Source organism: Actinia tenebrosa, unplaced genomic scaffold, assembly GCF_029948245.1.
Source record: "Actinia tenebrosa isolate PJP-AT-01 unplaced genomic scaffold, QUT_ActTen_1.0 PGA_scaffold13__45_contigs__length_12533684, whole genome shotgun sequence".
NCBI lineage: Eukaryota > Metazoa > Cnidaria > Anthozoa > Actiniaria > Actiniidae > Actinia > Actinia tenebrosa.
Window position 1 is genome coordinate 5,348,420 of NW_028292573.1, and position 13,685 is coordinate 5,362,104.

Sequence of the window (13,685 nt, forward strand, 5' to 3'; positions counted from 1 at the left end):
TTGAATAAAGTCTGCAGTAAGACCCAACTAGAGGTAACAGGAACATCTGGAATGAACACTTCTTTTTCGTCACCCCAGGACAGTCGTGTCACCCCACCTCAAACGTATAGCATCACAATAATTATGGCCTCTACTACTATGCTCCGATGCTACTTTTATCCCTTTTCTTCCAAACACGATGAAAAACGAACGTGTAGAGAACACCAGAAAGCACACACACACACACACACACACACACACACACACACACACACACAAACTAACACGCGCGCACTAATCTTTTAGTTAATTAAGCTCTCTAAAAACTGATTAAAACATGATAAATTACTGTTTTACTTAAGGCGTTTTTTTTGTTTTGTTTGTTTGTTTGTTTGTTGTTGTTGTTTTTTTTTGTTTTGTTTTGTTTTGTTTTGTTTTGTTTTGTTTTGTTTTGTTTTGTTTTGTTTTGTTTTGTTTTGTTTTGTTTTGTTTGTTTTTTTCATGACAAAAGCTATTCCCAAGAAGGTTTAGGGCAAGGAGAAACTCAAACTGATAATCTCCATGCTACGCGTCTATTATAACTGCCTCTTGTGGCTAAAAGGCTAGGTAAGGATGTCCGACTTCTGTTACTTTCAGTTCAGTTCAGTTCAGTTCAGTTCAGTTCAGTTCAGTTCAGTTCAGTTCAGTTCAGTTCAGTTCAGTTCAGTTCAGTTCAGTTCAGTTCAGTTCAGTTCAGTTCAGTTCAGTTCAGTTTAGTTTAGTTTAGTCTCCATACAATTTACATACAGTACAAACATGATTAACATTAAAATTGACGAGGAAAAAACGATAATGAAAAAAAAAACAGGATCATAAAGGTTGATGGATCAAAATTTATCAACATTCAAATTCAAAAGATTTTAAGGTGGTAAGTAATGTTCCATTTTGGAAGCAAGATGGGTGGTCACAAATTCCTTAAATTTGGAAAGGCTTACATCATTCATTTTACAGTGTATTGGTAGCGAGTTCCATAGTTTGATAGATCTAGGTAGAAATGAGGTAATAGGTAATAGTCCTGTTTGAAGAGATTAAGTTCTTGGAAATTGTTTTCGTAGTAGTTTCTTGAGGCGGCAAACTGATTAGGTTTAGGTACAGGCTGTACATATTGCTTAAGACGAGTTTATTTTATCGTGTTTTAGTTTATGCAGAAGAATAAGGTCAGCTGTCTGTCGTCTATATTCAAGTCATATGCGTCTTTTCAAACATTACTGGCAACAAATACATGATTGCAATCGCAAGGGAATGAAAGACTACTTTTTACCTTTTGTACTGTACTAAGGTTACAGTTTCAATGTGGTTGGCATTTGATGATTTTCTTGTATTCCTTTCTGAACGTCGGATTCATTGCTCCATATATCACGGGATTGACAGCACTACAACTCGCCATCAAGTACGTCACGATCATGTGCACCTGTCGTGGAAGGCTTTTGTCGTGGCTGGTTGTTAACATCACAATAAGAATTGGAATCCAATTCAGCACAAACCCCATTAGAACCGTAAACATGGTCAACGTGACCTTGATTTCTTGGACACTCGTTCCCAGGCTGTTTGGGTTGGAGGCAGAAGCGATGTTTCTCTTGTGTTCTCGGATTTTCTTAAAGACTTTGAAGTAGCAGTAGGTGATGATTGTGAATGGTAGTAAAATAAAAAAAGCTACCAATATGTTTCCTGCAATCTTTGTCGTTGAGGTTTTTGTAACACGCGAAAGTTTACACATTATTTCCCTAGGAAAAAATTTAATGAAGACAACTTCCCCTGTTCCTATGGCAACCAGCCCTACGACTAAATAAACAAACCAACCACCAAAGATCATAATCAAGCATGTCTTTTTGTTGAACCATCTCTTGTATTTGTGCTGTTTACAGACGCAAACATATCGATTGACCGCCATTACAGCTATGGTGTAGCAGGAAACGTTTAGCAAAATCAACGTGGATGTTACCTGGATTTGACAAAAAGTGTGGCCCAATGCAAACCGACTGACGGCTGATGAAACCACAGAGACCGGCAAAACCAACATCGGGTATAATATGTCGGTCATCGCGAGGGAGAGTACGAAGTAGTTAGTGATGGTACGAAGACTGGGATTACGATAGATGGAGATTACTACCAGAAGATTTCCTCCAATGGCAATCAGTCCAATAAGGATTAAAATACTTGTCTCTACAGCGACGGTAGCTGGACTGCGGTTCCAGAAATCTAGCCATTTCTGAGAGACATGAGGCGTGGAGATAGTCGAATTCATCTAAACATATGAAACACTCAGTTCATTTTAAGAACCAATGGTCTTTTTTTCTTTTTTTTTTTTTTCTTTTTTTTTTTTCTGTGGTAATTTCAAGGCTCGCTAGGTTTGCCTACGTAATTCAAACTTCAAGCAGTCTTGAGGGCAAACATCCGCTATTTCACCTAACATCAAATATACGTTAAAAGTGTATTGTAATTTGTCAGTTCGGATTTCAACTTTACTGCAGTATTATCAATGATGAGTCAAGTACTATTTCAAATATCAATTTTGAATTATTAAGCAATGGACATAGAGCGACTTCATTGTTAGCAAATTCAGTACGAGCTCAATCGCATGCAATAAAAATAAAAAACTAATTCGTGATAAATTGTACCACTTGAACAGTAGGAAACAAAGAACGAAAGAAAGAAAGTAGCAACTCGTGTTAAAAAAACGAAAAGCAAACAGAAACAATAAATTAAAAATTAAAGTATAAGATAGGAAGAAAGGAAGGAAAGGAAGGAAAGAAAGAAAGTAACAATTCGTGCTGGAAAAACGAAAAGCAAAGAGAAACAATAAATCAAAAAAAAAGTATGATAGGAAGAAAGGAAGGAAAGGAAGGAAAGAAAGGAAAGAAAGAAAGTAACAATTCGTGTTGTTCGTGTTGGAAAAACGAAAAGCAAAGAGAAAAAATAAATCAAAAATTAAAGTATAAGATAGGAAGAAAGGAAGGAAAGGAAGGAAAGAGAGAACGAACGAAAAAAGATAGGTAATCCAAGAAACTCACCTTTTCCATCGAGCATCAAGAGCTGGAAAAAACAGTTTTCAACCGCACTATTTCCTTGACTTTCGTTATCTCTTCGTGAAATTCAGTACTATCTCGCAATAACGCGAGAAACAAAGTTCTTTGCCTCGCCTTTTGAACGATTCATTATCTCGAGCAACGATACTCAACCTACGAAGCTTAGATTTGAGTGATTCAAATTTAACAGCCATCTGCTTGCACCACTCAATATTTATAAAAGCCTTGATAAATCTCCGGTCATTCACTTGATTTTATTATCATCAAAATCATCACTTATCAATGCTTTTATCTTGTTTTGTCTTGTTACATCGACAACTTTTCTTTCTAATTCGTACAGTTTTTTAAAAAGAATGGTAAACTTTTTTGTCCCATTGCTTAGCTGACTGCCTGTAAAAATAACAGCACTTATTTATATACCTTTTATTCATACACGATTATCTAAAATACCTCTGGGCTGATCTATTAGTCAGGGCACGGCTAACTCACAGATCGAACCCTGAAACAACCTCTGGACTGATCTAAGTCAGGACACGGCTAACTCACAGATCGAACCCTGAAACAACCTCTGGGCTGATCTGAGTCAGGGCATGGCTAACTCACAGATCAAACCTGAAACAACCTCTGGGCTGATCTAAGTCAGGACACGGCTAACTCACAGATCAAACCCTGAAACAACGTCTGGGCTGATCTAAGTCAGGGCACGGCTAACTTACAGATCGAACCCTGAAACAACCTCTGAGCTGATCTAAGTCAGGGCATGGCTAACTCACAGATCAAATCCTGAAACAACTTCAGGGCTGATCTAAGTCAGGACATGGATAACTCACAGATAGAACCCTGAAACAACCTGTCTGAGTGTCTTACAAAAAGGACTACATCAGCTCTAAGCTAAAGCCTTAGTTTCCATGTGCAGCTTTAAAATACATATTTTGGAAAAAGGGAGGGAAATGCTTTTTCTTCTTTTTTTTTTTTTTTTCTTACTCAGTCTTCTTTTTCTTCCCGTTGTTGTTATTGTTGTTGCTACTGTTGTTGTTGTTGCTGTTGCTGCTGTTGTTGTTGCTGTTGTTGTTGTTGCTGTTGTTCTTGTAGTTGTTGTTGTTATTGCTCTTTTTCTTCTTCTTCTTCTTCTTTCTGTCGTTTTTGTCGTATTTTTCCGAGGTGTTCTTTAGTTGATCAAGAGAATTTTTTAAAAGAATAGTCAGAATTTGTTTAAAAAAGAGATGGACTAGTATAAAGCAAAATATTGTTTTTATGAACTGAAAAAGGAACGATTTCTCAGTAAAAAAAGACTAAATTGGTTTATACTCCTGTTTACAAACGAGGCGGGTTTAAAGTGAAATCCATACAGCTTTAGTTGTTATGCTGACATTTAACAATTCTCTGGTACTCGTATCTAAATACCCTGTTCATTAATCCATATATTATTGGATTAATGGCACTATTGCTTGCAATAGAATACGTCGTAACCAAATATGCTTGTCGGGGTAGTTTGTGAAGATCATCTTTGGACATTAGCGTTATGACTAATAGAGGAATCCAAGTCACAAGATAGCCCACCAAAATTCCAAACAAAGTCCATGTGACCTTTATTTCAATCACTCTTCTACCAAAGCCATTACTGTTAGGAACTACGTTTCTCTTGTGTAGCTTTATATTCCTGAATATTTTAAAGTAGCAAAAGGCGATGATGATGAATGGGATTCCCATGGTGGTTAACATGGTAATGTTCTTAATTACCAAGCCATTTTCAGATCTCGCTGATGAAATAATGCAGCGTATGTTAAATGGATTGTATTTGGCAACTAACAGTGTGTTCCCCTTAACGAGCAATATCGTTATGATAAAAGACAGTACCCAAGAAACACCTATCATGTAACATGACTTTCTTTTGCTAAAAATCTGCCTGTATCTTAACGGTTTACAAACACGAAAAAAACGATTGACGGCCATGAGAGTTATAGTAAAGATTGAAACTCTTGACACACCAATTCCAAATATTGCTTGGAAATCACACATTCCCTGGTAAACAATGACACTATTGTTGATTGACCAAAATACAGTAAAAGGCAACGCCAACATCGGGTACAAAATGTCAGTCATCGCGAGCGAGAGTACGAAGTAGTTAGTGATGGTACGAAGACTGGGATTACGATAGATGGAGATTACTACCAGAAGATTTCCTCCAATGGCAATCAGTCCAATAAGGATTAAAATACTTGTCTCTACAGCGATGGTAGCTGGACTGCGATAGTAAATGTCGATCGAACTGTTTAGCACTTGTTTCATCATAAAAAGATATTTTGGCGCATAAAAAATATATATTTGGCGGTTAATACATGCGTCTGTGAACACGGTTTCCGATCGATAGAAATAACGCTAGGCTAATTCACAAATCAAAGTTGGAATTTAGCGTAGCAGGTATTGCAGAGGGAGGATCACTGAGAACCCGGTTAAACTACTGGCGAGGCAAAGTAACATACGCCTGTATTTAAGCCGAGATTGCAGCTGTGTCCAAATTCTTGTTGATTTTATGGTCTAACCTCAAGCAAAAGACTTTTTTAAATAGCATTTTCGTCATCCATCAAGCAAAATCGAGAAAACTCTAATGCCGGTTTCAACAATGCAAAAGATTTAATAGTCTAGCGATTCATTTAAACAAACTTTTCTTATATGATATATTGCTGTGAAAGCTTTCTTAGACGTGTATATTTCAAATGCCTCGAAAGATCAAGAAAGTGGAAAATTTGACAAATTAAACCTTGAAAAACCGCATAGCGAAGAAAAACTACAAAGGAAAATCTTTGTGCTAGTGTTGTACAACCCTTTTTAAAATTAAAGTTATGTATTAGTTCCTAATATAGATTGATTAACTAAGAGTTCCACAGTACCAATTAATAGAAAAGATACTTAGTCGTCCATCACATTGTACAGCTGACTGATTTCAGTCTATTAATACAAAAACGCTCTTATGCATGAAGTCCATGAGTTAATAAGACTCTCGTGATGAATCTGAAGGGCTTTTAACTTAAGACATCCTCAGCATTGAATAGAAAGTGTAAACATGTCAGACAATTTAAGATAGCTCTATTCAAACTTTCAAATCCATTTCCTCAAAAACACTTTGCTTACGCAGATAAAAATAAATGCTGGAGCTTTTCACCTTCCTCCGGCGTTTCTCGAAGTCTTACAGTTTCAGTTTCACCTGTCTCTCTTATTGATCTTTCTCCGGTTTAACTTCATGTTCAAATCAGGTAAAGTCGGTAAAATTATAGCAGTTTTTAATGAAATAGATACCGACTGTGAGCAATTTGATAGTTAACGAGTTCACTGTCATAGCACTGTTACCATCGCTGTAGATCGAGACAAGCATTTTACTCGCGCTTATTTGACTGATTGCCATTGAAGGAAATCTTCTGCAATAATCTCCCGTCCATCTATCGTTATCCGAGTCTTTTGCTAGCGATGACAGAGGTTCCGTTCCCTTCTACAAATTTGAGCCTTATTCTGGCTTCGTCAATTAAAAGTTGTTTTCTGTTGGGACAAAAGGTGTGCGAGTTGCCGGTTGCTGGTTGGCATGAACTATTGCCCGAGGGGGAGGGGGGGGGACGGTACTCCCATGTAAAAGAACGGGGATGAACGTCGAAAAAAATACATTTCCTCCCTAAAAGAGAGAGTTTGGGCGTTGCAATGTTTTAGTTTAAACCCCCTAAACCAAGTTCATTTTCTCTTACCCTAAGCGATACCATTTCGAAACACCAGATAAATCATTTAAATAAAAAATCATTGAGTTTATTGCAACATACTCTGAAAGTATGGATGGTTTTTAACCATTCCCAAGAGAATTAAATAACAAAAGACACGGCAGCCATGTTGGAGGATATAACAAAAGAATTCATTGACAATTCTTTTGTTAAATTCCTCCAGCATGGCCGACTTGAAAACCATCAATTTAACTGTCGCGTACCCCTAGAAGATACCGCACGTGCTAAAGACCAAAAACTTCTCGTTTTTCACCCCTAAGAGAGGAAGGAACTTACGAGGTGGCCTTTGTCGTTAAAGTGTTTGGAAGTAGCTCAGTGAAATTTTCATTCAAAAAACTAGTTCTACTTTCCGGGAATCAATGAATGCTCTTCAATCTGGCAAGTATTATCCTTCTCACCCCCGTCTCCGCATTGTAGTCTACTGCTACTTGTAACTCTTCAAGAACATCCAAAAGCACAAGAGAAAAATATCGCTCGGCCTGCCACCAAACCAATCAGCCTGGGAACGACTGTCCAAGAAATCAAGGTCACGTGGATCAAATTCGCAGTTTTGATTGGATATTTACTGACTTGGGTTCCAGCTTTCATGATGTCCAAGTAGCTGAGGAGATGCATATGTTTTAAAACATTTAATGGTGTTGTACCTGCCAGGCTAATATGGTAATATCATTTGCAGCACTGGGCAGCTCTGTCATCAATCCTGTGATATATGGAGCAATGAACACTGTATAGGAGAGAGTACCGATAAAGATCGCTGTCGCGCTTTAGATAAATGTTTTATTCAAAGGAACTAAGGGACTGGTCATTATTCATCGAGAGGGGGGGGGGTGCAAATAGGGGGTGGGTCAGTATTTTTTATGCAAGGGTTTAAGCAAAAATCAGCAAAAATCATGCTTAAGGAGAAGGGGGGTCAGCAAAAATCAAGCATAGCATATTTAATATTGCACCAGCCCCCTCCCCCCCCCCCTCGATAAATAATGACCAGTCCCTAAGGCAAACCAATCATTCAGACTGACGTCGTTCATTACATATGATCATTATGTCATTAATATCCACGAGGACACCTACATCTAATTACCTTTGAGTAAAGCACAAAAAATATAATACACTAAAGACAAATATGTAAACTATATTACAAACGAAAAAGACATTTCTATCGTGTCTTATGTTACACGACAAATTTAAATTTCACAATTTTCACAATTTCTCACCACATCTAAACAAGAGCGTAGTAGCCTTATATCTTAACTTACGCAGCGTCTAGATACCCGGCAACCGAAAACCAATTTCAAAATACTAGATACCCGGAAGCTTTTGATTTTTGAAAAAAAATTGGCAAATAAACACATCTTTGCCCATTGTCAGTATTCTTACTTTATTTAGAATAGTCAAGCACTTCTTTTAACTATCTAGTATTTTTTGAAATTGGTTCCCGGGAGCTAGCATGTTTGATCGAAATTTTTCTGAGTGTCTTCGAATTGACCTTCGTATTCTATGCAGAAGTGCTTGACTATTCTAAATAAAGTAAGAATATATTCAATGGGAAAAGAGGTGTTTATTTGACAATTTTTTTTTCAAAAATCAAAAACTTCCGGGTATCTAGTATCGTTTGAAATTGGTTCCCGGTTGCCGGGTATCTAGACACTGCGCTTAAGCTAATTAATTTATGCATTTATAGCGTGATATCATTTCTAGGAATTCAAGTGTCACGCGAATTTCCAAGAATCGTCTGATAAACAACATTGTTCAGCCAACTCCCTCAAATCTCGCCAACATGGAATCGTTCGTGGACGATCTTAAGAAGGAAGTCCAATGTTCTTTGTGTAATGATACACTCATAGAACCGAAGATCTTACCATGTTTTGACACATTTTGTAAACCCTGCCTCAAAAGACACGCAGAGCTGATCGACGAAGTCAACGTCTTCAAGTGTCCTCTATGCAAATCACAAACTTCTCTACCAGAACCAAGCAGCGTGGAAGATCTACAGCCAAGCTTACACCTATCAAGAATCTTGAAGGGTCTGGCGTTAGCAGAAGGAAAAAAGGTTTGTTCTGTTTCGGAGAGTCATTCGACAGCATCTTGGTATTGTTTTGATTGTGATCGCTCAATGTGTGAGGAATGCAAGAAATATCATTCAGAGTTTACCGAAGATCACAAGGTCGTTCGTCTGGCTTATTTGAAGAAAGAAGATATTGAGTTCATAATAACAAGAGAAAATCCTTGTCAAAGCCACCCTCATCACAGGCTAGAGTTGTTCTGCGAAGACTGTGATGACATGATTTGCTTGACATGCTGGAAACACGATCACAAGGATCACAAAACATTGTCATTAGATAAGTTTGCTTCGATCAAGAAAGCTGTATTATCAAAGCAGCTGCAGGTATTAGAGCAGTTGAGATTAGATGACAAGGAAAAGCAGCAACAAGAAAAGATTGCTAACACAATCAAACAACAAGGAGAAAAGGCCAAAAAAGAAATCAAAGACAAAACCAAGAAGATCATAGAAAAGCTACAAGAAAGCGAAAGAGAATTGCTGAGACAAATCGACGAGAAGCTGGATACAGCCACAACAAACTTGAATACAATTCATCATATTCCAGCCGTCACGGAATACATCAGGAAGGTGATGGAAAGAGGACTGGCAAGTGAAATGTTGAACATTCAAGAGACACAATGCTCTCAGAAATTCATCTTCAACTATCTTCCACTGTCAGCTAAGATTAAGTTTATTCCTAACCAACAGCTGGTTCAAGAAGTGAATTCAGGGCTGGGAGAAATACGAACCCGTTACAAAACGGATCATAAGATGAGCACTATTGAGGTGGAAACTGAGACTGCGATAGCTTCAACGAAAAAGAATCTGGTAGTGAAAACTAGAACGTCTAAAGGAAAACTCAATCATGATCCAAGGGATGTTATAGACGTTCAAATCAAGCCTAAAGAAAATGTGAAAATAGAAAAGAAATATGTGAGAACTGATGGTAAAGTAGAAGTTGAGTTCACGGCTAAGATAGCTGGTCAGTTGATAGCAGAGGTTCAAGTGAATGGGAATCCTGTATCTAACAGTCCTCTAGTGATGTATGTCATGTCACAAGGGATGAGAACAATAGGACAGTTTAAGACGAAAGGTGTAGATATAGGATCTAGTGGGTTGACAGGTATAGCAGTAAACAAAGACAACAGCAGGATCGCTGTTACCAATTATTATTCTCATTGTGTCCATGTATTCACCACTGATGGAGATCTCTTACTGACGTATGCTAGTCCACAGGTACAGTTGTCTAATCCTATGGGTTTATCATTTCTGAATGATACAGATTTAGTCATAGCAGACAGGGATAATCATAGAATATGTATAGTGAACACTACAACAGGGACATTGGTAAAAACCTTTGGTAACCAAGGTGACGGGGATGGACAGTTTTATCGTCCATGGGGAGTACACGTCGATGACGATGGTAACATCATTGTGTGTGATACTAAAAATCATCGTGTTCAAGTCTTCACAAGAGACGGTGACTATCAATATCAGTTTGGTTTCACAACACAGGACAAGTTCGCTCCATATGATGTGATAACACATGATGGACTATTTTACGTCAGTGATAGTAAACATCACGTTATTCAGGTATTTGAGAAGAAAGGTAACGTACCGACTAGAATATCGACGATTGGTGGTCAAGGCAGAGCTGATGGTCAGCTGAATGGACCACTGGGCCTGGCTATTGATAATGACCATTATCTACTGGTGTGTGATAAACATAATAAACGCGTACAAAAATTTACATTGGATGGTCGTTTTGTAGGAAGGATTTCAACTGCAGGTTATAATTCAAGGTGCGACGAGGAACCTGCATATATAACTGTTTTAAAGGATGGTCAGTTATTAGTTAGTACGAATAATTCTGGTGTCTTTCGTTTAAAGTAGAATTGTATATTATTAATGTCTATATATAACCATCATTATACTCGTAACACTATTGATTAATAAGTTGTTTCTAATTGTCTATTATTAATGTCTATATATAACCATTATTATACTCATAACACTATTGATCAATAAGTTGTATCTAATTGTATATTATTAATGTCTATATATAACCATCATTATACTCATAACACTATTGATCAATAAGTTGTATCTTATGGTGTTATCTTATTTCCCTTGGCTGTTGTGCCACAACATCAGACAATCAAATATCACAACTACGTATACTAATCAACAGAGAGTTTTCACTCACGTGACAAGTGGATATGAATGTAACAAACAATTGAAACTTTCTGCACAGTTTTTGCATAAAAATAGAGTTCAATTCCCCTATAGGATAGAAAATGTATTGTTTTGGTACACCAGCATGGCCGCTGTGACGTCACGTGAAAACGCTCTATTAACTTTCGAAGTTTGTCCTTCTTTCGTCAAAGACTGAGGCGGTAAGCCGTGTGGGATGGGCTTGGAAATTTACCTATAACAAGGCTCGTAATTTACCTATTACGCAGATCTTTTTTTGTCAGGTTAAGGTCATGATATGATTACTACCTTATTTTATTTACACCGATAAACCTGTAATACCCATAATGCAGTGGTCTTGGTACATAGGCCATGTGTTTGGTTGCCATGACAACCCGTTGTATTAATGCATGCTGAATTCAATATACTATACAGAAGACTGATAGAACTAGATGATTTGTAAATTTGCGTTGAAATTTCAATAATAAAGTTTGACTTATATTCATAGAATTGTGATCATCTGCATTTATTCATTCATTCATTCATTCATTCATTCATTCATTCATTGATTCATTCATTCATTCATTTACTTACTTACTTACTTACTTATCTATCTATCTATCTATCTATCTATCTATCTTTAGATTCATGGATGGCCCTAGTGTAACCTAATAATAGATAGCATTTTTCGTACTCTTAAAAACGTGCTATTTCAATCCAAATAGAGTGGATTGACAGATATTGATGCTGTTTCTCCTCCCTAGGAGTCACTCTTTCATTGCTTTCGTTTTCAAATTTTACGAACCTCACAAACCTAGCTATGTTACATTAGGGAACATGGTCGTGGATTCTGCGGTTTCTTAATCGATCAAAAACCCAATATGATAGGAAATCAGGTTAGATCATGCTTAACACTGTCTACTGATGCCCCCAAACATCCACTCAGTATTTAAATTTCATTAGGAAATCGGGACGAAAATTTCAAGTAAGTTCGTATGAACTTCACTAGGTCCTAGGGTTTGAAGAAATTTCAAAATGATCAAAAAACGTGCATCTTCATGAAAAATTGCCATATCTTTCCACCGTTTTAATGTAGTGCTACTAAATTCAAGTACATACATTCTAGATACCTGTACTAGATGTCCTCAAAATTTCATGCAAAAATATTAAGTAGATTTTGAGTTAGAAGGATTTTCTTGGCCAAAGTTGTCGAAATGTGCGTAACCGAAAAGTAGCTGTTTTGAGCAAATCTAACCATTCCAAGCGGATAATGATAACTTCTTACAAACATTGAGGATAGGAATGGATTTTATACCAGTTGATAAGAGGTTTCTTCCGCACACTACACCAAAAGTGGAGGATAAAATAACATAATTCTAGGAAGTTATGATTTTTTATATGTACCCCTGTAAAATGGCGTTCAAGTTACAAATGGGAAAGTTAGGGTTAAGTTGGAATAAAGTTTTCTCCAGGTTTCATTTTGTTCGCGAAACTTAATCTCTTGCCATGAATAGAATCAATTCGGTGAATCCTAATAGACAATTGAGTTGCTTTCGCTAATTTGCTCGTTTTGAATTTTTAATCTCCAACATTAAAATGTTACAAAAGGGAACATCGGCGAAAAACACCGAAATTATAGCTTCTTCTACAAGACTTTTTTGTAAGACTTTTTGATGTAGAATTCTAATATGCGCATCACCAACTTGTTAGATAGTTTGTAAGAGTGTAAAAAAGTGTTTTGTTTTGCAGAATACGGCGTTTCTCCCTTGTTTTATCCGTCAGCATTTAGATACATTATTCGCACGTTTTTGCTGTCATATGTTTGTAATCTTTAATCTGTAACAGCTGTACAGCTACTTCTAATAATAACATTAGTTCGTCATTTTTATTATTGCATTTGTTTAAATCGTTTCATCAGTGCATTTGCGCATTTACGTAAGAGGCTCATCACTTTTATATGAAAGAAAACGGAGGATGAGCTACATAGTCGTGATTTTTGAATTTTAAAACATTTTACTAAATAACCTTACTTTACAAACTCAAGGCAGTCAAGATGCTGACACACGGTGCAACATTGCACGCAACAGCATGCAGCGTGTCTACCCCATGTTGTTGCACGCAATGTTACATGCAGCAATTCTGAAGTTGAATCGCGCTCTGCTGTTGCAACATTGTACGCAACAAATGTCATCATGTGAACATGTCTGCAACATTTTGAAATTTCCAGCCAATCAGCTTGCACCAAATTTATAACTGCTGACCAAATATCTTAGCATAGCAGGCTGACACAAGCGATGTTGCATGATATTGTTGCAATGTAACTCCGATTCAAATTTGTTGCTTGCAATGTTGCGTGCAATGTTGCACCGTGTGTCAGCAACTTAAACGCCATTGAAATCTTGATGATAACATAAAGGCCATAACTATAATAAGTATAGCTGAAGTTACTTGCACTACTTCAATCGTTTGTTGCATTGCACTTTGTAAAAATACCATTAAACTTCAAGGAAACAAAAAACAATCGAACACTGTGTGTCATCAGCACTAATGACGACTTCTAAAGTAACGTAAAACATAGTTAAGACGTACGATAGAGTTCAAACTACTTCGTTCATTATTTTTATCATTGCATTCGTTTAAATCGTT

At 37.0% G+C, this 13,685-nt stretch overlaps 1 protein-coding gene across 1 annotated transcript; it reads left to right on the plus strand.

Annotated features, from left to right (window-relative positions):
* The first annotated feature begins 8,506 nt into the window (after positions 1-8,506).
* Positions 8,507-11,549, plus strand: LOC116295187 (tripartite motif-containing protein 3-like). Its single transcript, XM_031702939.2, has one exon. The coding sequence runs from the start codon at positions 8,583-8,585 to the stop codon at positions 10,737-10,739; it is 2,157 nt and encodes a 718-aa protein (XP_031558799.2). The 5' UTR covers positions 8,507-8,582; the 3' UTR covers positions 10,740-11,549.
* The last annotated feature ends 2,136 nt before the right edge of the window (positions 11,550-13,685 follow it).